Source organism: Carlito syrichta, unplaced genomic scaffold (genome assembly GCF_000164805.1).
Source record: "Carlito syrichta isolate Samal-C Ts95f unplaced genomic scaffold, Tarsius_syrichta-2.0.1 Scaffold305203, whole genome shotgun sequence".
Lineage (NCBI taxonomy): Eukaryota > Metazoa > Chordata > Mammalia > Primates > Tarsiidae > Carlito > Carlito syrichta.
In genome coordinates this window covers 428,033-455,078 of record NW_007249299.1, presented here as the reverse complement: position 1 = coordinate 455,078, position 27,046 = coordinate 428,033, and the positions used below count along the sequence as shown (strand labels likewise).

General features: G+C 33.6%; 1 protein-coding gene across 4 annotated transcripts in view; it reads right to left on the bottom strand.

Annotated features, from left to right (window-relative positions):
• The window catches only part of RUNDC3B (RUN domain containing 3B), a 170,830-nt gene that overhangs the window by 96,528 nt on the left and 47,256 nt on the right, over positions 1-27,046 (bottom strand). For 2 of the 4 annotated variants that reach the window (XM_008061315.2, XM_008061317.2), the window contains exons 3-5: positions 25,291-25,341; positions 19,618-19,751; positions 8,348-8,433 (exon numbers count right to left, since the gene is read on the bottom strand). In XM_008061315.2, coding sequence (XP_008059506.1) covers positions 8,348-8,433; positions 19,618-19,751; positions 25,291-25,341 — 271 coding nt within the window. The remainder of the gene's footprint in view (positions 1-8,347; positions 8,434-19,617; positions 19,752-25,290; positions 25,342-27,046) is intronic. The other 2 variants (XM_008061316.2, XM_008061318.1) reach the window with 1 other exon arrangement.

Sequence of the window (27,046 nt, the reverse complement as noted above, 5' to 3'; positions counted from 1 at the left end):
AAAGAAACAAAGCAGAAGGTATCACACTTCCAGACTTCAAACTTTACTATAAGGCTACAGTAATTCAAACAGCCTGGTATTGGTACAAAAACAGGCATATAGACCAATGGAACAGGATAGAGATTCTGGAAGCAAAGCCTCATTTCTCAACCAACTCATCTTTGACGAAGCTTCCACCATCAACCACTGGGGAGAGGAGAACCTATTTGGTAAACGGAGCTGGGAAAACTGGCTGATCACAAGCAGAAGATTGAAACAGGAGTCCTACCTATCACCATACATAAAAATTAACTCTAAATGGATTAAAGTCTTAAACATGAAACCTCAAACTATAAGAATCTTAGAAAATGCAGGAGACACCCTTATGGAAATTGGAACTGGCAACCAATTCCTGATCAAAACCCCAAGTGTCCATACCATAAGAGATAATATAGACAAGTGGGATCTCATCAAACTGACAAACTTCTGCAAAGCAAAAGAAACCATCAAGAGAGCAGGGAAACAACCCACAGAACGGGAAAAAATATTTGCCAACTGTATATCTGATAAAGGCCTAACACCTAGGATCTTACAAGGAACTCAAATGCGCCAAAAGAAAAAAAAAAAAAAACAGTCCCATTCCAGTCTGGGCGACGGAGTGAAACTCCAACTCAAAAAAAACCAAAAAAAAAAAAAAGTGGGCAAAAAGCTGGGCTCGGTGGCTCAGCCTGTAATCCCGTGCCTTTGGGAGGCTGAGGTGAGTGGATTGCCTCAGCCCACGGGTTTGAGACCCACCTGGGCAGCGAGACCTCATCTCTACAATAAATCAAAAATCAGCTGGGCGTGGTAGTGCAATGCCTGTAATTCCAGCTACTCGGAAGGCTGAGGCGGGAGGATCGCCGGAGCCTAGCAGGTCGAGGCTGGGCAACAGAGTGAGACTCCAGCTCAAAAAAAAAAAAAAAATGGGCAAAAGACATGAATAGATACTTCTCAAAAGAAGATATATGGGCCAGCCAACAGACACATGAAAGAATGTTCAGCCTAACTAATCATCAGAGAAATGCAAATTAAAACTACATTGACCTAACCCCCCAAAAGAATGACCATCTCTAATAAAACAAACAACAACAGATGCTGGCGAGGATGAGAAAAAAGAATGCTTCTACAGTGCTGGTAAGAATGCAAACTAGTGCAACCTCTTTGGAAGACTGTGTGGCAATTTCTGAAAGAACTAGAAATTGACCTTCCCTATGACCCAGCAATCCCCCTATTGGGAATATACCCAGAGGAACTCAAGTCATTCTACCAAAAAGATACCTGCACACGCATATTTGCTGCAGCTCTATTCACAATAGCGAAAACATGGAACCAATTATGCTGCCCATCAAATCTGGACTTGATTTAAAAAATATGGTACACAATGGAATATTATGCAGCCACAAAGAAGGACTAACATATGAGCTTTGCTGCAACTTGGATGGATTTAGAGTCTATCATACTCAGTGATCTATCACAGAAACAAAGAACAGAGTACCATATGTTCTCACTCATAAGTAGACCTTGAACAATTATCATAATACTATAAGAAAGGGATTGGCAGTAGTGGGAAACTGCCAGGGGTGTGTGGGTGGGATTGGCAGTTGAGGGAAACTGTCAGGGGAGGGAGGGACACACCTAATCAACAAGGGTACCTACATAATGAACATTTGTATACCTAACCCTGAATTGTACCCCACAGCTTTAAAAAAAAATCCTAATATGTGACAAAATCTGTTGTAGGTACTATAGTTACAATGGTGAATAAACTAGACTTCAGAGAGATTAAGCAACTTGCCCAAGATTCCATAGCTAAAGATGAGAGAAATCAGGATTTGACTCCTGTGACTGCAGAGCCTGATGACCTGATGGCTAATCATTCCAGTGTTTTCCATGGGAACTGACATGATCTCTTTTATTTTTTAGAGTGTCTGGGGCTGGGCATGGTAGCTCACACCTGTGATCCTAGCACTTTGGTAGGCTGAGGTGGGAGGATCACTATAGGCTAAGAGTTCAAGACCAGTCTGAACAACATAGTAAGACCCAGTTTCTAAAAAAAACAACAAAATTAGCCTGGTGTGGTAGCAAGCACCTTTAGTCCCAGCTACTTGGGAGGTTGAAGCAGGAGAATCTCTTGAGCCCAGAAGTTTGAGGTTGCAGCAAGCTATTATCAAGCAACTGCACTCCAGCTTAAGTCATAGAGTGAGATGCTGTATCTAAACAAAATAAAACAATTGGCTATAAAATAGATCACTCTAGGAAGGTGGCAAATTAAAAGCTCAGTTAGGAGGCCAATAGGTGAGTACAGACAAGAGATAAAAGAGATCTAGATTACTGTAACAGTCAAAGAGATAAGGGTAAATAAATAGAGTCAAAATAGATTTTGGAAGTAAATAAACAAGACTTGATAATGGGTTAATTATAGGGAATGAGGGAGAAAAAGTAATCAATTAAGAATTTTAGACTCTGATTTAATCAATCATGTAGGTAGGTAGCAATACCGCTTTCTAAAAAGGGGTGAACAGGGCTACAGAGGGAAAAAAAAAAATCAAGACATCTGTACTATCTAGCTGAAGGTGTAAGTGTGGTGTCATGATTATATAGATAGTGTGTAAAGCCAGGGAGATGAGTGAAATTCTAGGAAGAGAGAAGAGAGAGAAAAATGAACATAGAAAGAGGAACAGAAAATCCAGCCCAGAGAATACTGACAGAAGTTGTACAGTAGAAAAGATGACAGAAAAAACAGACTGACAAAAAGCAATTAAAGAGGTAGAAGGAAAAGCTAAGGAATGTTGTACAATTTAAAGGCAAAAAGATTTTTCAAGAATGAAGTAGTCTACTGATACTGGAAGATGATACTGGGAGTGGTTGGGGAGATGGAGTACAATGTGAACAGGGAAATGTCCAATACATTGGGTAACTTATAGATTATTGATTTTTTTCTAAAAATTATTCTTGGTAGAGTGGTGAAGAGGCAGAAGTTAGACAAGAGTGGATGAAAGAGTGACACTAAGGGAAATGGTGACAATGTGAATGAGCACTTTTGAGAAGTTTAGTACTGAAGCAGAATAGGGAAACTGCAACAGTAGAAAATATAGGTTCAATGGGAAATCTTTTTCAAGGTCGGAGATAGCAGTGTATGTTCTACATGGATAGGAATGACCCAGCAGTAGGAAAGAGATTGAAGATGAGGAGACAGAAAGGTGGTAACTAAAGAAAGAGGGGAATAAGTATAGAATCCAGGAGAAGGTAGCCTGTGATAGGAAGAAAGAAATTCTGTTCCAACAAAAAGGAACAAAGAGAAATTTGCTAAGATGTGTTTAGGTATAGAAATAACAGATTTATTTATGATGGGTTAAATTTTCTAATTGAGGCATATGCAAGGGAATTGGCTAAGAATAAGGTATCAGAGAGGACAAAAGGAAAGTTTGCAGAGAAAGGATATGGTATATTAATTGTGGGGAATAGAAAAACAGGACTACTAGAGAAATCAAGTAGGGATTGCTGGGTACTTCTTAATGCTAATTGATGTTTATCATCTTGAATCTGAAAAATCATTGAGGATTTTTATCTCATACAACATCACAAGATTATTTATTTTATAAATTATTTTAAACTGCAACATCCCAACATTATTTCATAGATCACACTCCTTTGATACTATGCTCTATAGTCAACCTCTTATATTAGTATACCATTCACTGAGTGCTTATTTTGTACAAGGAAACAACTAATTACTTCATCTAATTTAATGAATTAACTAATCTAACCATCATAACCCTCATAAAGTATTATAATTATTGTCATTTTATATATGAAAAAATCTGAAGCTTAGAGAAGATAAATACCTCACTAGAATTAGAATTCATGCAGCTAGTAGAGAACTGAGCTAAGATTCAAACCCAAGACTATCTGACCCCAAAGCCAATGATCTAAGCCACTGTGCATTCTCTTATTTCAGAATAAATATGCTATTATTTAGTCCTATATATAAATGACAATGGACTTCTCAAAAAAGCTTATCACTGATTTGTCTAATAACTTAAAAGCTTAATAGATATGCACTCTAAAAGCATGAATAATCATATATTAATCCTTGTTGAATTCTAAATGCATAAAAATATTTGTTTTCTTGAGTTGATTTTTAAACAATTTGGCAAAGTATATATGACCTTCATAATGCCATAAAATATTACCCATTTGGGTGGTATAGTTAAATGGATATTCTTCAGATTTTGGTGGAAATAAAAACTACCAGTATCATTTTAGAAAGCAATTTGGAAATATAAGTCAAGAATTTAAAACATTCATATCAATTAACCTTATGATTCTATTTCTGAGACTTATGCCAAGGCAATGATTTTATAGAGAAAAAAAGCTTTATGCACATTTTTCAGACACATTACAGCATTTTTAATCACAGTGGAGACCCATATAGCCAAACAACCTAAAAAGGGTGGAGAAATACCTTATGGGACAACATAAAATGTAATATTGCAAAGTCATTAAAAAGTTTAAGTAATTATAATATTAGGAAAATTCTTAACAATGTCAAATATATTAGGAATAATGCCAAATATATTCTGAAGCTTTTCCTTAGTTATTTCCAGGCATATGTGGAATTACTACTTGCATGCAAATTTAAAAATAAAAACAAGTTTTAGAAAAATATTTATTAAACGAGATTTAGATATTTAATAAGCCCCAAATTATTGTTATTGACAAGGCAAATAGACAATAATATTAATCAGAACTTTAAAAACTAAACCATTCTAGAGACCTTCTTACATTTGAGATTTTATCTTTTTCCTGTGCAGTTATGGAACTCGTTTTTCTTCCTTCAGTTATAAAAACCTGTAAGATTTATATTTCTTATCACACATATAATTTTAATTTGCTGAAAATAAACAGCTTAATTCACATATAATGCAATTCACTCATTTAAAGTATGTTTAAAGTATAATTCAATGGGTTCTCATATATTCATAGAGTTGTACAACTATCTCCCCGATCAATTTTAACATAATCTAACCCAGCTAAAGATTTACATCTATGTTTTCTTCCAAGAGTTTTACATTTAAGTCTGATTAATTTAGACTTTTGTACATGCTGTGAGGTAGCAGTCCACAAACATCTTTCAATGTTTATATTTCATGTTGATAATGTAAAACTTTTAAGCATATTCAGATTCCAAAACTCATTCTTAGCTCTTAAAAGATTTTGTTAACTTATCACGAGTATTTTGTCTACTTTCCTACAATTGAGAAAAGTGTTTATCAGCTCTTATCTTCTCTTTGTGACAGCTCAGTAATTTATAGTTTTATTTTATACTTTTCTTCTTTCCTTACTTGTACTAAAATGTTGTGAAAGTTAAATTTCTTTAGATCACAACTTTTGATTATTATAAATTAAATACAGAGGTATAATTGCAAAGTACCAAATAGGTTGCCATAAAAGTAATTTTATCTTTACTTGTATTTTTCATATTTATTACTTCAAATTCTTACTAAAATATTTTCAGTTTTGTTTAAAATACATTGTGTATTTTTTAGTTTAAATTTTTGAATCATTCTTTTAGTCTGTGGGTAAGGAGAAATTTAAATTTTCATTAAAATAATTCAGTTTTTACCTCACTTCTCATTTGTAGGTCTTCCCAGTAACCTAACATATCAATTGTCTCTCCCTCTTTTTTTTTTTTTTTTTTTTTTTTTGCTTAGATTCTAATCTTCATTCTGCCAACTTCCCACCTCTGGACTATCCCCAAAATACCCCAAAATATCCCAATCCCTATACCACGAAACTCTTCAAAGTTGTTGTTGTTGTTGTTGTTTTCAATAGCTCACCAAGATACCTTCAACCATAGCAAAAAGATCACATGAGTTTATCTACTACTTTGGAGCCATAGTTATGTATTCCAAGAAGAAAATTTATTTTATTTCTACTTCCCGCCCTTCCTCCACCCAAATTTATCCTTGGATTTTCACTGATTAGTGCTTTCAAGCTTGCCTGCCTTAGTTCATGTAGCTCCTCCTCCAGGACTGGGGTAAACACTTGTATCACCATTTTAAAGGATATCATTACTCTTTATCTGTGAAGAGTAGAACAAGAAGAAATCCACTTGATTCAGATACTCTCAAGATTCCTAAAGGATTAGAGATCATTTCTCATTCTTCTATAAGCACTTACCTCAGGAAGTATCCAGATAAAAGGTAGGGCACAAATATTCTTTCTAATAGTCTGCTTGTATGTTACAAACCTAATCTTCTGAATGTATTTGTTTTAGCTAGAGGTTTCCAATATGGTTTATTTAGAATTAAGAAGTTTCTTTAGTTTTATTTCAGTAAAAAAAAAAAATTGTGTAATAATTGAAGAAAAAAACTTTCTTATTTTTCTCACATTTTTTAGTTAACTACTTCCTTTCTTGGGAACTACAAAGCCATTATAGTCACCTTTAAATATTATTATTCACATAAATGTGTGTGTAAATCAAATATTATATATGTATATGCATATATGTATTTATTATATACATACATGTAATAATACACTAAGCCATGTTTCTGATTGAGTAGTACATGTTTATATATTGTTACAAGAATATTTTTACTTCACAGACTTATTTAGAGCTGAATCATTTCCTTTCTATGAAAAAACACAGCTAACACCTAAGAATACAGCTAAAAACATTTCCTTTTAAATATTTAAACTACTTGTTCTAAAAATATTCTATTCAAGAATTATTTCCACCTCGTTCAAATATGTAAACTAAGAAGCAATACTCACAACTTAGATAATCATGTTTTAATTTCTGTTTAGAAAAGACTATCACAACTTTGATGTAATATTGTAATTGTATAGGTGATGATTATTGTACAAACCTGATTTTTATTTCACTAACTTAAGATTTTTAAATTTCATCTACTAGATGCTGACACTATGCTCTATTTTCATTTTCAAAGCCTTAGTATCCTCAATGCTTACCATCTTTCATAAGTAAAGTTACTAGTGACAATAAACAAATGTTGTATTTTATAAGGTCCATTTCAAATGTTTAAGGGTTTATCATCATCTCACTGCTCATCTTTAGAAATATTCCAAGAGCACAATGTTGCTTGAAAAGAACTCAATAAGCATATAACAAATTTACTTCATTCAAATATTTATTTTTGCTATTTTCTTTAGTCCTTCTATCCTAGTCAAATTTATAGTTATGATAATGCTTTTCTTTGTATCTCCCAAGTTAAAAGCTTACATTTATATTACCTACAAAGATAAGGGCAGCTAAGTAAAGATCTTATAATTAGTATCAGTGAGTTAGCTGAAAGAATATGTTATATACCAGATGTTCTCAATATCCAGAATGTCAACAGTGAATTAGGACATAGAAGTTAAGATCCCAGATACATGATTTCTTTGTGCTTAATTTTCTCCAAAAGTGATTTATAGCTATCATTATTTTGTTTTCTTTCAGAAATATGACTAATGAGGCAGAAATAAGAATGATAATGTAAAAGTATCTAAAGCAGTGCTGCTCACAGAAGCTTCTGTAATGAAGAAAATGTTCCATATCTGTGCTGTCCAATTTAGTAGCTATTAGCCATGTGTTAGTGGCTACTATATTAAACAGTTCATGTCTAAGGTACTGGATTTATTAAATATTTTCATTTGCAAATACTTTTTCTATTAAGTAAAGTAATTCATTCAATAGCAACAAATATAGATCAGTAAACAAAAGCTAAACTGTAATGACTGTTGCCTTAATATGAACTTTTTCTATCATTATAAAAATTAATAAAGTCCTATTTTTAACATGGCACAGTATATCATCCTTTACGTCGATACAATCCATAAAAACAACTTTGGTACAGACTACCCTAAAAAGACAAGCAATCATCAATTATGAGTATATATGAATTAAAGAAGTAAATAATTCATTTATACTCTTTACAAGTAAAGAAATAAGTAAACATTGTGATGTGAAAAGAAAGATGCTCTAGAAATTTCTTAGATAGATCTTTCCTCAAATCCACCAGGGAAAAGTATACAGGGAGAGTGAAGTTTCAAGTGTTGGAAGAGTGTGAATCAGAAATGATTCAGAAAAAGGTATTCCAGGCATAATGTGCATTTTCAACATAAACCAAGGTAGATGTGTGTTTAGTCAGCAAATTAAATTTTCCCGAGAAGACAGTGGATTTCTCTGAGTAGTAAGAAAAGTAAGAAATAAAATAGTTGAGGACTTTAGAAACTATCGATTCTTCATCCTATCCCAACTTTTAAGTCTTTAGGTGATTCTTTCAAATATATATTAGAAAATTGAAAGGACTTTTAAAACCTGGTTGTTTTGAAGTCTCTCAGAGCTGTAGAGATGTATTCAGATAAATGTTTTTCCATGAGTGCTACTCTGATCCAGGCTCTACCCTGAAAGGAAGAAGAAAGAATCAAATATAAAAAAATTAAATGTTAAAAAAAATTTTTTATTGTTCCATAAAAATACAGTATCTTAAAATGTAAAAAAAAGCATTCAAAATATATATTTGATAAAGACTATGAAAAATATTTAAGTTTATTAAATAGGTAAATTTTTATTATATAAAGTATATATTTTGTTTCTCTGAAGGTATATAGTACAGCACGTCACATTAACTTTCTGTCCTCTGAAGAAACAGAATAACAATACTGAGTTACTTGGATTAGGGACTTCTTTTGAGTTATATAATTATGTAATCCTAAAATATGACTCTACTTCAATACTCAAATCTACATGCTAATTAAAATGAGTACTTTTATAACACATGAAGAACAGTGTTCTCTCTCATGAATAAAAATAATCAGTCTAACACCACTTATTTAAGAAAATCTCCAATCCTATCCTTCTGGAGGGAAGTTTGATACAAATAATAATAAACCTCAAATTTCACGATTTATCACACATCTGAATCATAAGTTATTGAATTTGGTGCCTCCAAATAATTATAAAAACTATTACCTAATATTTAAACCAGAAAAAAACAGATAACAAAAAAATCCAGAAGACAACATATTCTAGCACAGAACCACAGAAACAGATAATTCTCATTAAACGTGACTAATTTTCTTATGGACTCTCTATTCAGAATGAAATAATATAAGAAATCATATTTGCAGTGAGAATTTTATATTTCACTTCATTTTCACTCAATACTTTGACAAATCTCCAAAAAAAATCATGAAATTGAATGCATAGAAAATCAAAATACTACAATGGCAGTTGCAAATAACGGTGACACCAATCAATACAATATGATGGCCAGCTACCATAAAGAAAAAAAAGGCATACTCTAGAATGTCTATAAGACTGGTGAATTCACCAAACTCTTGGGAAGGAAAGGTCAAAAAGATGTCAATCTAGGCAGTGCTAAAACTTGTCAGGCTAGAAACAGCAGTATTAACACCAGGAAGAAAATAATATGGATGCAGTTAGCATGCCAATTTGCCTAACAATGTGCTCAACAACCCTTTTAGCTTGCCCTGTGCTCAGCGCATTGTTTCTTCTGAGTAAGCTAGGGGAACATACAGTTAGCTGTGGTTGACTAGAACAGAGGAAGGAAGGGCAAGCCACTGGCTAGTGAGTACTCTCAAAATTCTCTTGACATTTTATCTCAAAGACACAGAAACTAGTAGTGGCATCTTTAATCAAAAGGCTACAGTTTCATCAATACACAAGCAGGGAAAGTTGCTCTCCAGGGAAAAAGTCAGCACAGGAGACTATGCTGTTGCTAGATAAGAAACATAGGGAAAGTCCTGCTTCCTGATTTATTAATTTCAATCCATACAAAACTGGACTGCACTTAATTTCCTGTCCTTGGATGTGTGTGGAATTCTGTTATATTGTAATAATAAACTGTGCTAATTTTAACGGTTTATTTTCTTTCAACAAAAGAACTTTTACTAGAACAGAAGATAAACAGATTCTTAAGGTCGTTTGGGCCAAAAAGTAGGAAAACTGAAAACTAGGTTAAGGAATTTAGATCTTGACAGTGGTGAACCATTGGAGGGTTTTGAAAAAATAAGTTAATGAAAATAGTCAACACTTCTTAAGAATGTAATTAATATGTATTAGACCCCGTCTTAAGAACTTTATTTACATTAAATATATAATTCTCCCAAGAATTGTGTGAGTTATGTTACAATATTTACCCCCATTTTACGATATGTAAAAACAAAAAAGTAGACCCAAACAGAAGAGAAGAAATTAATCTTCCCATCACCAAACTGACCAACCTAATTGCATTAATACTCATACACTCTACCTTCTTTCCTATTTCAGGGGATGAATTGTCATTATCTATGAGAGTTAAAAGACAGTTTACACACAGGGCAAAGATATTTAAATTATAGATATCCAATTTTTAAAAAAAATTCTTATTTATAAAATACAAAAAAATCCTTGTAAAATCCATAAGAAAGACAACACAATTTTAAAATGAGCTTGCATGGGGAACATTTTACACTATAGATTTATTTAGTAGATATCAGAATATTCAGAATTTTTCTTCCTTTTTGTGTTTTTGTAAGTGATACTTTTTAAAAATTCCCATTTCATCTAAATTTTCAAATTTATATGTGTGAACATGTTCATAATATCCTCTTTTAGGATTTTTAATGTCTGTAAGGTATATGGGGATAGTCTCTTCTTCAATACTAATATTGATCATTTATAGTCTCTTTTTTTCTTAAATAATCTTGCTAGGAGTTTAGCAATTATATAAATCTTTTTAAAAATTTCAACTTTTGGTTTTATTGAGTTTCTTCTAATATACATTTTTCAATTTTACTTAATTTTTATTCGTCATTTTTTTCCTTCTACTTTGAGTTTATTACTTTTTTATAGCTTCTCTTTTTTTAAGTCAGAGTTTTACTCTGTTGCCCAGGCTGGAATGCAGTGGCACACTCACGGCCACTGCAGGCTCGACCTGCTGGGTTCAGGCAATTCTTCCACCTCAACCTTCCAAGTAGCTGGAACTACAGGTGTGCACTATTACATCCAGTAACTTTTTAAATTTACTGTAGAGATGGGTTCTCACCTAGTTGTCCAGGCTGGTCTATGACTCCTGGACTCAGGCAATCCTCTCGTCTCTACCTCCCAAAGTGCTGGGATTACAGGCATGAGCCACCGTGCCCAGCTGACTTCTAGCCTTTGTTCTTTTTTTTAAATACACAAAAATCATCCAACTTTCCTACAAGCACAAGTTTTATATATTATATTTTCATTATGAGTATTTTCCAAATATTTTTCAACTTTAATTGTGATCTCTTTCTTCATTAGTTATTTTCACTCATACAAGCATATTCTAGTTCTTTTTCCTTCTTTGTTTTATATTCTAGCTTAATTCTACTGTGGTTAGAGAACATACTTTATATAATTTCAATCCTCTGAAGTTCATTGAGATGAATTTTGGCTCAGTAAATGTCAATTTTTATGTTAATCCTATGTATGTTTGAGTATATATTTTGCAGTTTTCTCTAATTTTTAAATATATTCCAGTTCTCTAGTAACTGTTCTCTAGTCATGTTCTTTATTTCTATTTTCAATTTCTATTTATTTCTATTTTCTTGAACCTACTATAATGACTTTAAAGTCCATAATTTCTATCACTCATAGGTCTGTTTCAATTATCTTTTTTATTTTTCTTGATTTCAGTCATTTGAACTTGTTTTTTGATATGCCTGATATTTGATTGGCTACTGGACATTTTGTATGAAAATTTGTAGCAACTCTGATGCTTTCTCCAGAGTAGATTTACAATTTTCTTCTGGCAGGAAGATAGAGTACGGGAAAAAATCACCTTGCACCATTCAGGGCACCATTTTAAGGTCTTTTTTTTTTTTTTTTTTTGCATTATCTTCTGAATTTCCCTGCCTTCCAAGGTACAGTCTTTCAGAGGTCTCAAATGAAAGCCTAGAATGTTTACAGGGCCCTTGTACCTTGTTTGCCATAGAACTCTAACCTTTGTCTCTTCAGGACAAGACTGTTAAATCTTCAGTCAGCTGTTTTATCTCTTACCTGCTGCTTATAGTTTGGTTTATAGAACTTTTGCTCTGTGCTACGGATGACTAAGTGTTGGCAACAACCTCAGAAAAACCGCATGCACAACTTTAGGCCCCTTTGTCTGCAGTTCACTGGCAGTTCCAAGCTCCAACTTTGTTTCTCTAGCCAAGGAAAATGAAAACAACCATCCCTCACCTCCACTACTTACTGCCTCTATAGCTAGGATGTCAATAGACAAATGACCTTAAAATCCTTCTCTCCAGGATAGTGGTCACTCAAATTCTCATAGTCTTGGTTGTTACTTTATGCCTTAAATGTCTTGTTTCATGTATTTTCATTCAACCTTTATAGTTGTTCTCAGCAGAAGAGTCACTTTGATACAAGCTATTCTGTGATCACTGGAACCAGAAGTGAATTCTTTACTAACCTCCAGGATCATCTCTTTTTTAGACTCCAATTATATTCTTCTAACTAGACTTTCTGTTTCTATTCCTCCCTTTTATTTATTCTCCAAACAGTACCAAGCTGATCTTCTAAAAATGTGAACAATTATCATAATACTTAAGAAAGTGATTGGCAGTAGTGGGAAACTCCCAGGGGAAGGGAGGTGGGATTGGCAGTTGAGGGAAACTGCCAGGGGAGGGAAGGGCATACCTCATCAACAAGGGTACCTACATAATGAACATTTGTATACCTAATCCTAAATTGTACCCCACATCTTTAAAATAAAAAATAAAATAAATAAAAATGTAAGTCAGATTACAGTATTCTATTGCTTAAAAAAAAAGGAAATTATCAAGTAGTTCCTCCACTGCACTGAGCATGACATAGTCTTGATCATGACCATTTCTTCTATTCTACACCTTGCTTACTCTGCTCAATATTTGCAGCAAATGTATTTTTTTCATCAAGTCTTGGCTCAAATGTTATTTCCTTAAAGAATCCTCCCTTAGCAACCATATCTTTAAAAAGTGTGCTCTCTACCACCACTCTGTTTATTTTTCTGTTCACTAATCTCTCAACTTGTTTGTTTTTTTCCATAGACCCTGAGATTATGCTACATATATATTAATTTATTTGTTTACCATATTAATAAAATGTAATGTACATAACATTTGCTGTATGCCATTCTATTTTTACCACTGCCCCTGTATTCCCAGTGTTTATAACAGTTTCTGGCATATAATAGGCACTCAATATAAACTTGTAGAATAAATGGATAAAACTAAAGGAGATGAGTAACTTGTACAAAGCTACTAAGCACTGGAGCCACCAGTAACAAGTAGAGAAAGGGAATGATATAATAAAAATCGTACTTTAGGAAGATTCAACTGAAACTAGTACTTAAAATGGATAGCATGTAAAACAAAGGGGTGGAATGAGAATATCTGTAGTTTCTTCCTGGGAAATTATATTTTTATTTTTAAGGTTCCCCAAGAATTTCTTACATTCTTCCAGGTTTCAGACCATCACAATAAAAAAACCTGGGATTGGAAATGTCAAATAGAGGTTAAGAGAAAAGATAAAGATTTATGAGTCAGTAACAGAAAATGACAATAGTAATGGTCTCTTTTAATAGCATCTTATTGTAAAGTTCTAGTATTTGATAACTGATGTATCTGTAATTAATAACCTGCCTCTGCCTTTTTCAGTAGAAAATTTAACCAGTTGCCTAGACAGAGCAGTGACAGAGCAGTGACAAGGCCAGCTGCCGAGAAAAGGAAAAAGTAAGGGAGGAGATGATAACAAGAAAGACTAGGAAGAACTGAGGATATATGTCATGAGGATGTATTGAGAACTACATTCACAGTTCTGACATAGTATAACTGCCTAATAAAAATTTATGGACCAGGTGCAGCAGCTCAGCCTGTAATCCTAGCACTTTGGAGGCTGAGGTGAGAGGACTGCCTGAATCTGGGGGTTCGAGACCAACCTGGGCAATTTGGTGAGACCTCATCTCTACAGTAAATCACAAAAATTAGCGGAGTGTGGTGGTGTGCGTCTGTTGTTCCAGTTACTTGGAAGGCTGAGGCGGAAGGATCGCCGGAGCCCAGCAGGTGAGGCTGTGGTGGCCGGGAGCAGCCACTGCACTCCAGCCTGGGTGACAATGTGAGACTCTAACTCAAAAAAAAAAAATTATGCATGGATATTTGGATGGTTGACATAACCAGTACTCTCATAAATTGGTCTAATATGTTAAATTCAATGATAAAAGGTATATATAGAATAAGCAAACAGAAACAAAGAAAGCCAAACCCAGCTAAAAACAATAACTACTATATAAAAAAAAAGGGGGGGGAGAAAAACTCACACAAAATATGCAGGAAGGTAGGAAGAACAATACAGGGCTCATATTTTAAGGCCAAGAAAATGAAAAAAGAAAGGGACAGAATTTCTTGAGCCTGAAATCAGTTGGAATATTAAGAAAATCCAATGGAAATATGGGCAAGGTTAGTGACAGCAGTAACTAAAGATTCAGTTAGGGGTAATTTTTGTGAAAGATCATGTGATACACTTTTAAGAGTATATGCCCAAGTGCAGAGTGAGAAGATGGGTGACTTCAGAAAAGAGTGAAATAAGTTGGTATCTGTTAAGACATTTTTCTAAGAGTGCTGATTCTACTCTAAAACCTAAGTTTATGTTTAGAAATCTCATGTCCCAGACCCCTGTATATTATATAAAGAATAGTTACAAATGCACCTGAGATACTAAGATCATAGACATGATGTTCAATTTTTAATTGAAAATATTCCATTGTTAGGCTATGTTTAAGTCTTGGAAAATATACCCAACTAGTTACAGACTAAGCAAAGAAAGGTAATGGTATGCATTTCAATAATCTTAACCTAGACAGACTAAGTATCAGATCTCCCATAGGGACAAGCTTCTACAATATGAATCTAGGCAGTACAGTGGTACTAGGGCACAGGCAATTTTAAAACAATCAACTCAACTAAAGATAAAGAATGTTTCTATAAATTAGTCATTGCTTCATAAAGTATCTATGTTTTCCATTGCTTAAAATAGCAACTGCATAGTATTAAAAGTGTAATAAGAGTGAATCTGGCCCCTTATATTGAATTTAAAAAGTTGTTTGATCCCAAGTGTATTGAGTTGCATATCGTTTACCTGGCAAATTTCATGTTTCAGTTCTTGAATATCATTTCACTTGTGTCAAGATAAGATGACAGTGCTATATATGCCAGCAGTCATTCAAGACTGCAGTTCTAAGACTCAATAACTTGCCATCGGAGGTATTTGTTTAATCTTCCAATCCAAGCACTTGGTAGGTGTGATTTATTGAGGAGATTAAATACCTTGCTTGTCTCATTGTAATAAAGAAAGACAGACCTAATCTTTGCTCACAGACTTTTTCCACCATAACCAAGCAAATTATAGATCTCTCTTTCCCCACTAAATGGAATTTGTTTGAGGCCTGAGTAAAACAAAGATATAAATGCAAGATTTGGAACATGATTGTTCTGTGATGTTTTGATAAGCAACATCAGTTCTTTACAGAATAAACATTAAATCTCCATGGGGCAACATCTTGCTTTGCAGGGACTAGTTCCAAGAGCCTAATTAAGAGAACTGGTCAGTCAGAGTTTGGGTTTCTTTGGTCCACCCAAGTCCAAATGATACTTTCTAACTTCTCAATTACCTTTTGTATTTTGGTATATGCTAGTTTCATAAATATATTATTTCCTCTATAAAAAGGTTTAGAATACACTTATTATATTTATCTCTCCTACTTTTTTTTTTTTTGAGATGGAATCTCACTCTGTCACCCAGACTGGAGTGCACTGGCCGCACCCGGCCACCACAGCCTCGATCTGCTGGGCTCCGGAGATCCTTCCGCCTCAGTCTTCCAAGTAGCTGGAACTACAGGCATGCACTACCATGCCTGGCTCATTTTTGATTTATTGTAGAGATGAGGTCTCGCCAAGTTGCCCAGGCAGGTCTCGAATCCGTGGGCTCAGGCAATCCACTCACCTCAGCCTCCCAAAGGTGCGGGATTACAGGCTGAGCCACTGAGCCTGGGTCTCTCTCCTACTTTTAAATTGGATATAACAAAATGAAGCTTATGTAACATCTAAAGCACTTTGATTTTTATAGATTTGATTCATTCAAATTATAGTGGATCTTTTAATCTTAACATTAAAAAAAGGCATTATTCTTAAAACATAAAGAAAACATGAAGGAAAAATGGATAGAACTCAACTAGGATGCAAAGGGATGCTGAGGGAAATTTTTTTTTTTTTTTTTTTTTTTCGAGTTGGAGTCTCACTCGGTCGCCCAGACTGCAGCACAGTGGCCACTCCCGGCCACCGCAACCTCGACCTGCTGGGCTCCAGCGATCCTTCCGCCTCAGCCTTCCGAGTAGCCGGAATTACAGGCATGTGCTACCACGCCCGGCTGATTTTTTTTTTTATTTATTGTAGAGATGAGATCTCGCCGCCCAGGTGGGTCTTGAAGCCGCGAGCTCAGGCAATTCACTCACCCGAAAATTTTAATTAAAAAAAGAAAACTTAGACCAGGAGTGGTGGCTTACACTTATAATCCCAGCACTTTGGGAGGCTGAGGCAGGAGGATTGCTTGGGAGGCTGAGGCAGGAGGATTGCTTGAGCCCAAGAGTTTCAAGAGTAGTCTAAGCAACAGGAAGGAAGGAAAGAAGGAAGGGAGGGAGGGAGGGAGGGAGGGAGGAAGGAAGCTCCTAACTATAATTGACTCAAAAATGAAGAAATTACTAGCTTAAAAAATATGTGAGGCAGAGAAGAAAACTGACTCAACATGAAAGAGCTGAAAGATACTGAAGCAGGAAGTTTATTGTTGCTCAGACAATCCCCTGGTTGAAGATTGGCAGGAGGCAATGAAGGAGGCAGCAGGGGTAACAGAAAGTGAACTTTACATCTATAGTCTTGAAGAGGTGACAAAAATAAGAGTATCAACTTTACCCAAAATTAAACTACCATACTAAAGATTCAAAAATATTTTAGCTACATTTCTAATTATGCCACTAAATTTAATTATTATAGATCTTGGTTTTTAAAACACATATCCAGTTTACAAAATGTTTAATTTGGACATATCTTTGTCCATTTGCTAAACAAAAATTTTCCAAAAGAAAAAAAATTCCTGCCAGGCTCAGTTGCTCAGCCTGGCTGAGGTGAGTGGATTGCCTAAGCCCATGGGTTCGAGACCCGCCTGGGCAACTTGGCGAGACCTCATCTCTACAATAAATCAGGAATTAGCCAGGCGTGGTAGCACGCGCCTGTAGTTCCAGCTACTTGGAAGGCTGAGGCAGAAGGATCGCCGGAGCTCAGCAGATCGAGGCTGTGGTGGCCAGGAGTGGCTACTGCACTCCAGTCTGGGCAACAGAGTGAGACTCCAACTCAAAAAAAAAAAAAAAACCAAAGAAAAAAATTCCTAAATAAAAAAGGATGCAGGAACAAAAAAATTAGAAACTATACTTTGGAGAGATAATTGTTATATTTTTGGTTATTACACAGATATGTAATTTGTAGTTTTATAATTGCAAAATAATGAATTGAATTATTTATTGATCTCAAAACTGTAAACGTCTATTTTCAATCTGTATTTCCTTTTTAACATTTCATTCTGTAACTTCTAAGTATCAATTCAATTGTGTAGATTAAAGATTTTGCTTGTCTCATTGGAAAGTTATTCTGGCAATTTAATAAAATAAATTAAAACTACTGAACTAAAGCTGATACAGGTTTAGCGTACCTTTTCCAAAATGCTTGGGAATGTTTCAGATTTCAGATTTTTTCAGATTTTGGACTATTTGCATTAAATTCTACATTTCCTTTAAGCGTTTGGGTCTGCTCAAAAGTTCTGGAGTTGGGAGCATTTCAGATTTCAGATTTTCAGATTTGGCATGCTTAACCTGTATAACTTAGATCAGCACCTCAGACTTTTCATAATCTTAAAATTACTGAAGACCTCCAAAGAGCTTTTTTGCAGGTTATAGCTATCAAATTCACTGTATTATAAGTCAAAACCAGAAACTTTTAAAACATTAAGTAGTTCAAAAATAACAATAAACCCAATACATGTTAACATAAATAAAATATTTTTAGGAAAAATAACTTTTTTTCTAAACAAAAATGTAGTGAGAAACGCTTTTAATATTTTTGTTCAAATCTCTTTAATGTCTGGCTTAATATAAGTGAATCAGATATCTGCTTATGTATTCCATCTGTTACAATGTGCTGTTTTGGTTGAAGTATATGAAGAAAATCTAGCCTCATAGAGATACAGAATTGGAAAGGGGAGTCATTTAAAAGGCTTTCAGATAAGTATAGATACTCTTCTTTGTTGTAGATCAAAACTCAGTAAATGACAATTTCTTAAAATCTAGTTGGAATTCATATTGTATTACATTAAATCCATTTACCTATCTTGCACTTTAAGTTGATCATTTTATACATACATGATTTTGTAATTCCATAAATTGGTCATTTGAAAATAAAAGTTACACAGGTATATGAAATGTTAGCACATTTCATGAAACAACTAAAACATACATTTGTTAATATCAACATCAATGCTATCAGAAAAGCCTTTATATATTAGGAATCTGCTAAGTTTAAGTTTTCCAAAATTCTAGTTTTTACTTAAAAGTTTTAGTTTTACCACTGGCATCCAATACTGTCAGCTGTTTCCTCGAAATAACAGGCTCACTTCTTTCATTTTTTTTAAGAAAATATCTGCCAAATGTATAAGTCTAAAGGATTATAGTTTATAAGTTTTTCTTTCCAGTAAAAAATAGTGTTACATATAAAGTATCTAGCTCAGCTCATAATTCAAACAATTGTACAAGTGCCTTTCTTGACATATTTCAATATGCTACAGAAATGCTTTCTCCATACTTCCCTTTTTGTCACTCAGAATATTAAAAAGACAGGTACTGGAAGGATGAGTTTAATAAAATTAATGTTTATTTTACCATCATGGTCATTCTTAAGTGAAACTGGATTTTTTTTTTAATACTGGGTACATAGTGGGGAAGAACTCAATAACTTCTAGTATGGTTTGATGCCACTCCCTTAATTGAGGCTAAGTCCTAGTAATTTAACCTACCACTGCTTCAGTATAAGCAGTGTAAATGTCAACACAGTGAGAAGAAAAATAACATGTTGGTAGTACATCAAAATAGTTTCAACATTATGGACCCCTTCAAGAAAGAGATCCCCAGCGTTCTGCAGGACATTGTTTGAGATCTACTGGCTTAGATAACTCAAAAAATGTAGAAACATCACAGAACAGGGAGTATTTTTTTGTGCTTCTTAAAAAGGAAATTCATAGTGAGCAGCTTCATACCTTTTTGCTATTCAAACTGCAACAGTGAAAACTCAAGAACATTCTAAACTAGCTACATATACAATGAAGAAACAAATGGAAACAAACCTTTGAAAGACATTAAATTTGGCCAGGTGTTTATCCCAACAGAGAAAAAAAATATTTTACATAGCAAATAGCTCAAATATTTTCTATTTGGGTTAAACTTCTTAGGATTAGATTACATACACTGTATATTACCAATGTCTTACCTTAGCTCTAGAAGAACTGACATTTTCCATATTTTCAATGCTGCAGATGCAATTCTGTGAAACTTTCCGGCAAGCCACTCTGATATAGTCCCAGAAGCTTCGAGGACTTTCATAACCAAACCAGGTAACTTGACCTTAAGGAGACAAATTGCAGTACAAAATTTTAGAAAGTAAAAAAAACTAGACCCCAAAATTCAAAATTCAAGAATAATATTCTGAAAAATAAAAGTAACACAGTATGTTGCAATGGAAAGGGCACAGATCTAGGTGTCAAAAAGTCTTCAATCTATTCCTATTCTATCTTTAACTGGTAGTATTACTTTGAAAATTTATTTAATGAATCTGGACCACAGTTTTCTCAACAATAAAATCTCAACAATAAAATAAAAAGGGACTAAACACTCAAAATATCTTGCTACTTAGTATTCTATTATCTAATACAGTCTTTTATATAGTACACAGAAAACCTTTCTTGTGGTCCCAGTTGTGCATTAATTTAAATGTCACCAGTTGAATTCTAAATTTTTCTCTACTTAAAAAAAAAACAAAAAAAACAACGCAACTCTTGTCTTCCTCTTCATAGGGATACTTCAAAAAAAGAAACAACGGGTGGTTTATCCTGTAAGTTTCAGCATCTTATATTCACTGATAATTCATAAACTTCTACCCATTCATCATCTATAAATCTCTCCTTTAACTATCATTTGTTTGCTTTCATGTCACCAACTCATGAAAAACTCTTCTGGTATTAATCATGCTAATCTTTCAGATTTGGGTAGCTATGTATCTGTTCTTGACCAAATGTTCTACTGTGTATAGCTTACATAGTATTAATATTTCTATGCAAGGCTGTATGTATTAGGTCCATAGGAACTATTTTGTACACTCATTATTTTAAAATGGGGTACAAAACACATTTTAATACTTTCTTTAGTTGTCTAGAATGATCATTCTTGCCTGGGAAAGTTGTTTAATTTTAATGTAGAAAGATTTGCTTTTATGCTTTGAAATAAGTACTTTTTCATCTTGAATTATTTATCTCAATTCATTCCTTCCCCAGTGATAACTTCTTTCTAGCAACATCAAAAAAATGTTCTTAGAAGCAAGTATCATTTTAGGAACCACGTGTGAGAGGATATTTGAGTGATTCCCAACCATGGCAGCACATTAGAATAACTGGACTACTTTTTAAAAATACTCATATCTGGCCTCCTCCCAACTAAATGATCAAAATCTTTAGGAGAAGATCATTAGTATTTCTTTCAAAGGCCCCACTCCCCATATTTCTAATGATGCGCTTATTATTAATTAAGCAATAGAAATTCTTTTTTAAAAAATCATTGCTCATGTATTAACATTAAAAGAACATTGCAGGTTATCTTTAATCATGCATTTGACTAGAGAACTCATACTCATCACTCAGGATGTTTTAAAGTACTCCTCTTCCAGCCATGCATGATTTCTACAGTTAGTTCCACTGTCAGCACAGCATTGTATGCTTACTCAACCTCATAATTACTTTTTTACTTTTGTTACATATATTAGGTGGTAAGATCACTAAGGCAAGGATGGTGCCTTATTTGTATTTAGACCAATCTCAAGCACTTGACCCAGTGCTTGCCTCACAGTAAGCACTAAACAAACATTTGCTGAAAAAAACAAATTGGTAAATCAGCACAAAACAGATCCTCTTAACTGCAATGAACACATAAATCTAAATTTTAAAAAATTCAGTAAATACATTTTCATAGTAACAGTTTTGATGGGCTGGGTGTGGTGACTCAAGCCTGTAATCCCAGCACTTTGGGGGGCCAAGGCGAGAGGATTACCTGAGCCCACAGGTTTGAGACCAGCCTGGGCAACATGATGAGACTTCACCTCTACAATAAATAAAAAAAATTAGCCGGGCATGGTAGTGCATGCCTGTAGTTCCGGCTACTTGGAAAGCTGAGGTGGAAGGATCGCTGGAGCCCAGCAAGTCGACCAAAAAAAAAAAAACACACACACAACAGTTTGATGAAAGCCTGGTATTAAGGCATTTGCATGCTAGATTACAAATACAAAATATTCTGGACAAATATATTTATATTTGTATATACATAAATAAAAACATATAGAAATCTATAAATCCTTATTCAAATAACTATAAAAATCAATGTCTCTTTAAAAATCAAATCTTACTATCTACTAATGGAAATCTATAGGGATATTTACAATCTTCCTTTTTCCTCTTAATCTCTTTTCATCCTTTTCCCTTGCCCATTCTTTTCTTTGAATTTAAAAGTTCCTGGTATAATACCTCAGTATTAGACTTTGAGTCAGGTTGACCTGAGCTAAATCACTTTCTAGCTATGTGATCTTGAACAAATGATTTATGTTCTACTCTTTAAGTCTAAACTACTTCTGTAAAATTAAAAATAATGGTAGTACAGACCTGATAGCAGCACCTCAATGAGGATTAGATGAGATCATGTATGTGTAGTAAAGAGCAAAAAGTCTAATATACATGAAGTACTAGATAAATGTTAATTACTTCTACTGTTATTACTATTATCATACAAATAGTTAAGGGAACCAAGCTCTTCTTGTACCACAAAACAAACTAGGAATGAAATGCAAAGTATTCAATTGTTTATTTGAGATATTATTATTTGAACATCACTTTTACATAAACACAAACTGCTAGTTAAAGTCAGTAACCAGTATTCAACTGAAAAATTAGAAAACAAACTTACAAGCTGTTCATGCCTCGAAAAATAAATATTGAAGTAGTAAATACACACTTCCAAGTTATTTTTATTCACTTTAAAAATCAAGAAACTGACTAGTCTATGTCTTGGAGAAATTTTATTCTAAAGAAGATATCTGTTTGCAATGAGAATTCTCTTTTTAAACTCCTTAGTGAGTATAGGTGTATAGCATGCTTTCAATTATAAGTGTTCTTGGAAGGCGACTTCTTACCAATAAGAAGTTAAATGAGCTTTTCAAAACATTTTTCCATTCCATCAATCTAACTCTAATTCATTTTAGGCACAGAAATAAGTGGTGAAAAGTTTGCTAGACTAAAAGATGATCTACTACTGACCATGTATGTGATATCTTTCCCATTAAATTGCCTCATCTTCAGCATCTAAAAATGACCTGTGATCTCTAGGGTCCAATATTATTCTAAAATTATTCTATGTTATTAAAGTGAGATGTCTAACATTTTGCAATATGTCTGTGTATTCCTTATATCTTATTTTATAGCTAGATTGAAACCTAAGAACAAAAATTAAATTTTCTAAAGAGGTTATTAAGCAGTGGTTAATGACACTTGCATAATGTAATATAATATAATGTCAATAATATAAAATATAAATGAATCTTTCAAGTGACTTCCTTTCTCCACCCTTTGCAATAGTGCTTAGATATATAAATAGTAAAGGGAAAACTGGTTTCACAAACTGAAGTTCTGTTTGTGTTAAAATACATCACCTTCTAACAATGTTAAAGACTACTACCTTGGAGGTGCTATTCATCTAGACAAACAACAACGACAATGTAGTCCCACCAATTTTAAAAAGTCACTCTGATATCACTGCAAATGTTTTTAGATACTTAAAGGAAATTACTTATTATTATTTTGCCACAAGTCTATATTAACATTTAGACACTTAACTTTTCACTTTAAATTTTATAGCAGCAATCATAAGTTTCTTACTGCAATTTATAAAAGCTGGTTTAATGTTTTCTACTATCTTTTTTTTTTTTTAAAGAGAAACTTCCCGTTTCTGTAAGAGATCAGAAATTTTTCCTTTAAAAAAAAGGTCCTATTATTAGTTGAGGTTTACATTTAATAGACCACTCAGCTTTAAAGGTAAAATTATGACACAGATTCACTTTCTTAATTAAATCTCATATTAATGTTCTAAAAAAAAAGAGCACATTTAAACACTTAAAAATAATTTCACTTAAACTTTAAGCCAATCTGATTAAGTCAGAATTTAGATTAGATACTCAAATGTACTTACATTGCTAGTGCTATGTTAGTTATATTAGGATGCCTTTAGGAAATCATCTAGCCACTATGAATCATAGTTATTCACCTATAAAATGTAATTATTATCACTTGTTTCTGACAATTTAATGTCTAGTTCACTGGTAAGGAATTTATCAAAAACATATACAAATATATACAGTATCTTCACCATAAAAGTTAGTTAATTCTTAATTTCTCAAAACCATAAGAATAAGATAATCAGGTTTACCAAAAATCTAAAATTTGTATCAACTTAATTGACTTTTTTATCCCAGTAATTTTATTATCCAAATAGAGTGCAGCAAAGTTTGTTTTTTTTTTTCTTTTCTTCCTTCCATCAAGACTTTTTTTTCCCCCTTCCACCAATATTGGTAGACTGAATTAATATACTGAAGGTTGAAGTTCATACAGAGAGCTACACATAATGTATATCCCTGAAGAAATCAAGTGTAATCTGTTTCAGTAGTGATTAAAGCTATATGCATAGAATGTAAAACAAAATAAATTGTCCCTGAAGAAATCAAGTATAATCTGTTTCAGTAGTGATTAAAGCTATATGCATAGAATGTAAAACAAAATAAATTGTTTAAAACAATTACTTGTGGGTATCAGGATTAAGGAAATAAGAAGACATCTGTTTTCTACTTTTTATGCTTTGTCCTACTATAATCTTTAAAAATAATGACTAGGTATTTTCTAATTAAAAAAAATTTTTTAAAGTTTAAATCATAAGCACAGAAGTCCAGCAGTATTTTGCATATAGCAGGAACTTAACAATAAAAACTCTTGCCAGGTTCAGTGGCTCATACCTATAATCCCAGCACTTTGAGAGGCCAAGGCTGGAGAATTGTTTGAGCCAAGGAGTTTGAGACAAGCCTGGGAAACATAGCAAGGCCTTGTCTCTACGAAAAATAAAAAAAAAAATTAGCTGGGCTAGTGCACACTCCTGCAGGCTCAGCTACTTGGGAGGCTGAGGCAGAAGGAGCGTCTGAGCCTAGGAGGTCAAGGTTGCAGGGAGCCATGATCATTCCACTGTATGCCAGCCTGGGAGACAGAGTGAAAACCCAACACACACGCACACAAAAAAGAGTTTTGAATAAGTAAACATATGCATTCTACCCAGGAGAAAGAATATTAAGTAATATAGTATCACTAATGGTTCAAGAATGACAAAGCAGTTATTGTTGATAGTGCCCATCTATGGTTTACTGAGAGCAGAATATTCATACTGCTTCCCTGGGCTCCTAGCTATTAATATAGCACTTACAAAATTGAGAAAATAGTAAATAAATCTTATATTATTGAGAGTTATAAGAAAAATATAAATAATACTGATATGCATGATTAATAATATAGTGATTAAAGCCATGGAACCCAATAGAAATATGCAGGAGTCAGATGGGAGAGGAAGAAGAGTAAATGGGCTGTTAAATTATGTGGCTTCACAAGATTTTAATTTTAAAAATTAGCATAAGCATACCTGTGCCCTCTGGATTTAAAAAAACAAAAACAAAAACAAAAAACTGAAAGCTTTGCAAAACCCATGCAATGTACTAAAAAAAAGATCACTTAACTGATACAGCCCTCCCCAGTAAGTCAATTCCATGCTCCCGTGCAGCTCAGTGGCGGGAGACATCACCAGCATAGAGTACCTTGAAGAGGTATTTGGAGATAAGCCAGCCATCTGCAACTTTGGGAAATCTCTTTAAAAAAATAAACAACAACAACACACAGATATTTAAGAAACCTACCATCAAGTTTACAATTCCAAACTGAATAGCCCAAACAAGATGACTACACATAATCTTGAAGTAGTCAGTAAACACCACTTTTACCTAATAAATAAAAAGAACTCAATTAAAGTAAGCATGAGCTACACTTAGCAAGTAAATCAAGTTCTTCTCTTCTAGCCTGTTCTATTAGAGGAAGCTAGGATGTCATAAAAATAAGTGAACAGCAATTGTCCCCTGTTTACTTTTACCTCCATCATTCTCTTTCAAATGTGATAAACTGGTGAGGACAGTAGACATCAAAATAAGCAAAATTTAAGTATCACTAAATATGATAACTTTGCATCTCAAAATGTGTAAGATTGGTTAGGGAAAAATGGACTCTTGAATTATATGGCTAAGACAGCTTTCAACCTTAAAAATAAGCACACACTTTTTTTAGTGTTTTTTTTTTTTTTTTGAGTTGGAATCACTCCATCGCCCAGACTGGAGTACAGTGGCCGCTCCCGGCCACTGCAGCCTTGACCTGCTGGGCTCCAGCGATCCTTCCGCCTCAGCCTTCCGAGTAGCTGGAACTACAGGCGCATGCTACCACACCCAGCTAATTTTTTGATTTATTGTAGAGATGAGGTCTCACCAAGTTGCCTAAGTGGGTCTCGAACCTGTGGGCTCAGGCAATCCACTCACCTTAGTCTTCCAAGGCGCAGATTACAGGCTGAGCCACCAAGCCCAGCTTTTTTTTTAGTGTTAACTTTCCTAAAAGTTATAAACAAATAAATTTTGAAAAAATAGCTATTTTTTTTTTTGCCTAAGACATGTCAAAGTTTTCATGTTTTTTTTTTTTTTCCTGAATGATGAGAACAGCACTTTGATGTCAAGAAAAATGTTGGTCCCTTCAACCAATGTTGACAAAATGCCAACTCTATAGAAAACACTGTTTTATTTGCTACAGCTACCAATTATTGTTTAACAATCACCATCTGGAAAAATACTATAAATTCTTGCTATGTTGTTTGGAAATTGCTAATATAATTATATGAGAAAACTCCAAAGCCAAATTTCTGAAACCACATTATTAACAAATAATATTTCCTCTCTCACTAGCAAATACTGAAACCTCCAATAGCACCTGGTCCCACAACTTTCCGAATACTTAGAACCTTTATAAAAACCAAATAAAACAACAAACACAGCATCAGTAATGTGTCAAAAAAATGAGAGGAAAGAGATACATTTAATAGTTGTGCCACATCTTTATCTCCACCATTCACTTTCTATCCTCATTTCTCCAAAACATTTTAAACAAATACTGCATTTAGAAATATATATCCAAAAGGATCTATAATTTTGTACCCCAGTTAAAGCCCATATTAAAGCATAATGTTCTTGATACAACTACAACAAAAATGGAAATTTCTCAACACTTGAAATGTAAATCAGAATAGAATGCTTTTCACTGCAAATATTATCAATTCTTATTAGGCCATATTTACTATCTCTGTCCTGAATCATAGTTCTCTATATTATTTGTGATTTACAGATCCAAAACCTTATCAAAGTAAAAATAATTTCCATGAAAAACTTAAGGAAATTTTACTTCAAAACATATACCAAATAAGCTATATTATGATCAGATTTACATTATTTCTTTTTCTTTTTTTTTTTTTTTTTTTTTTTG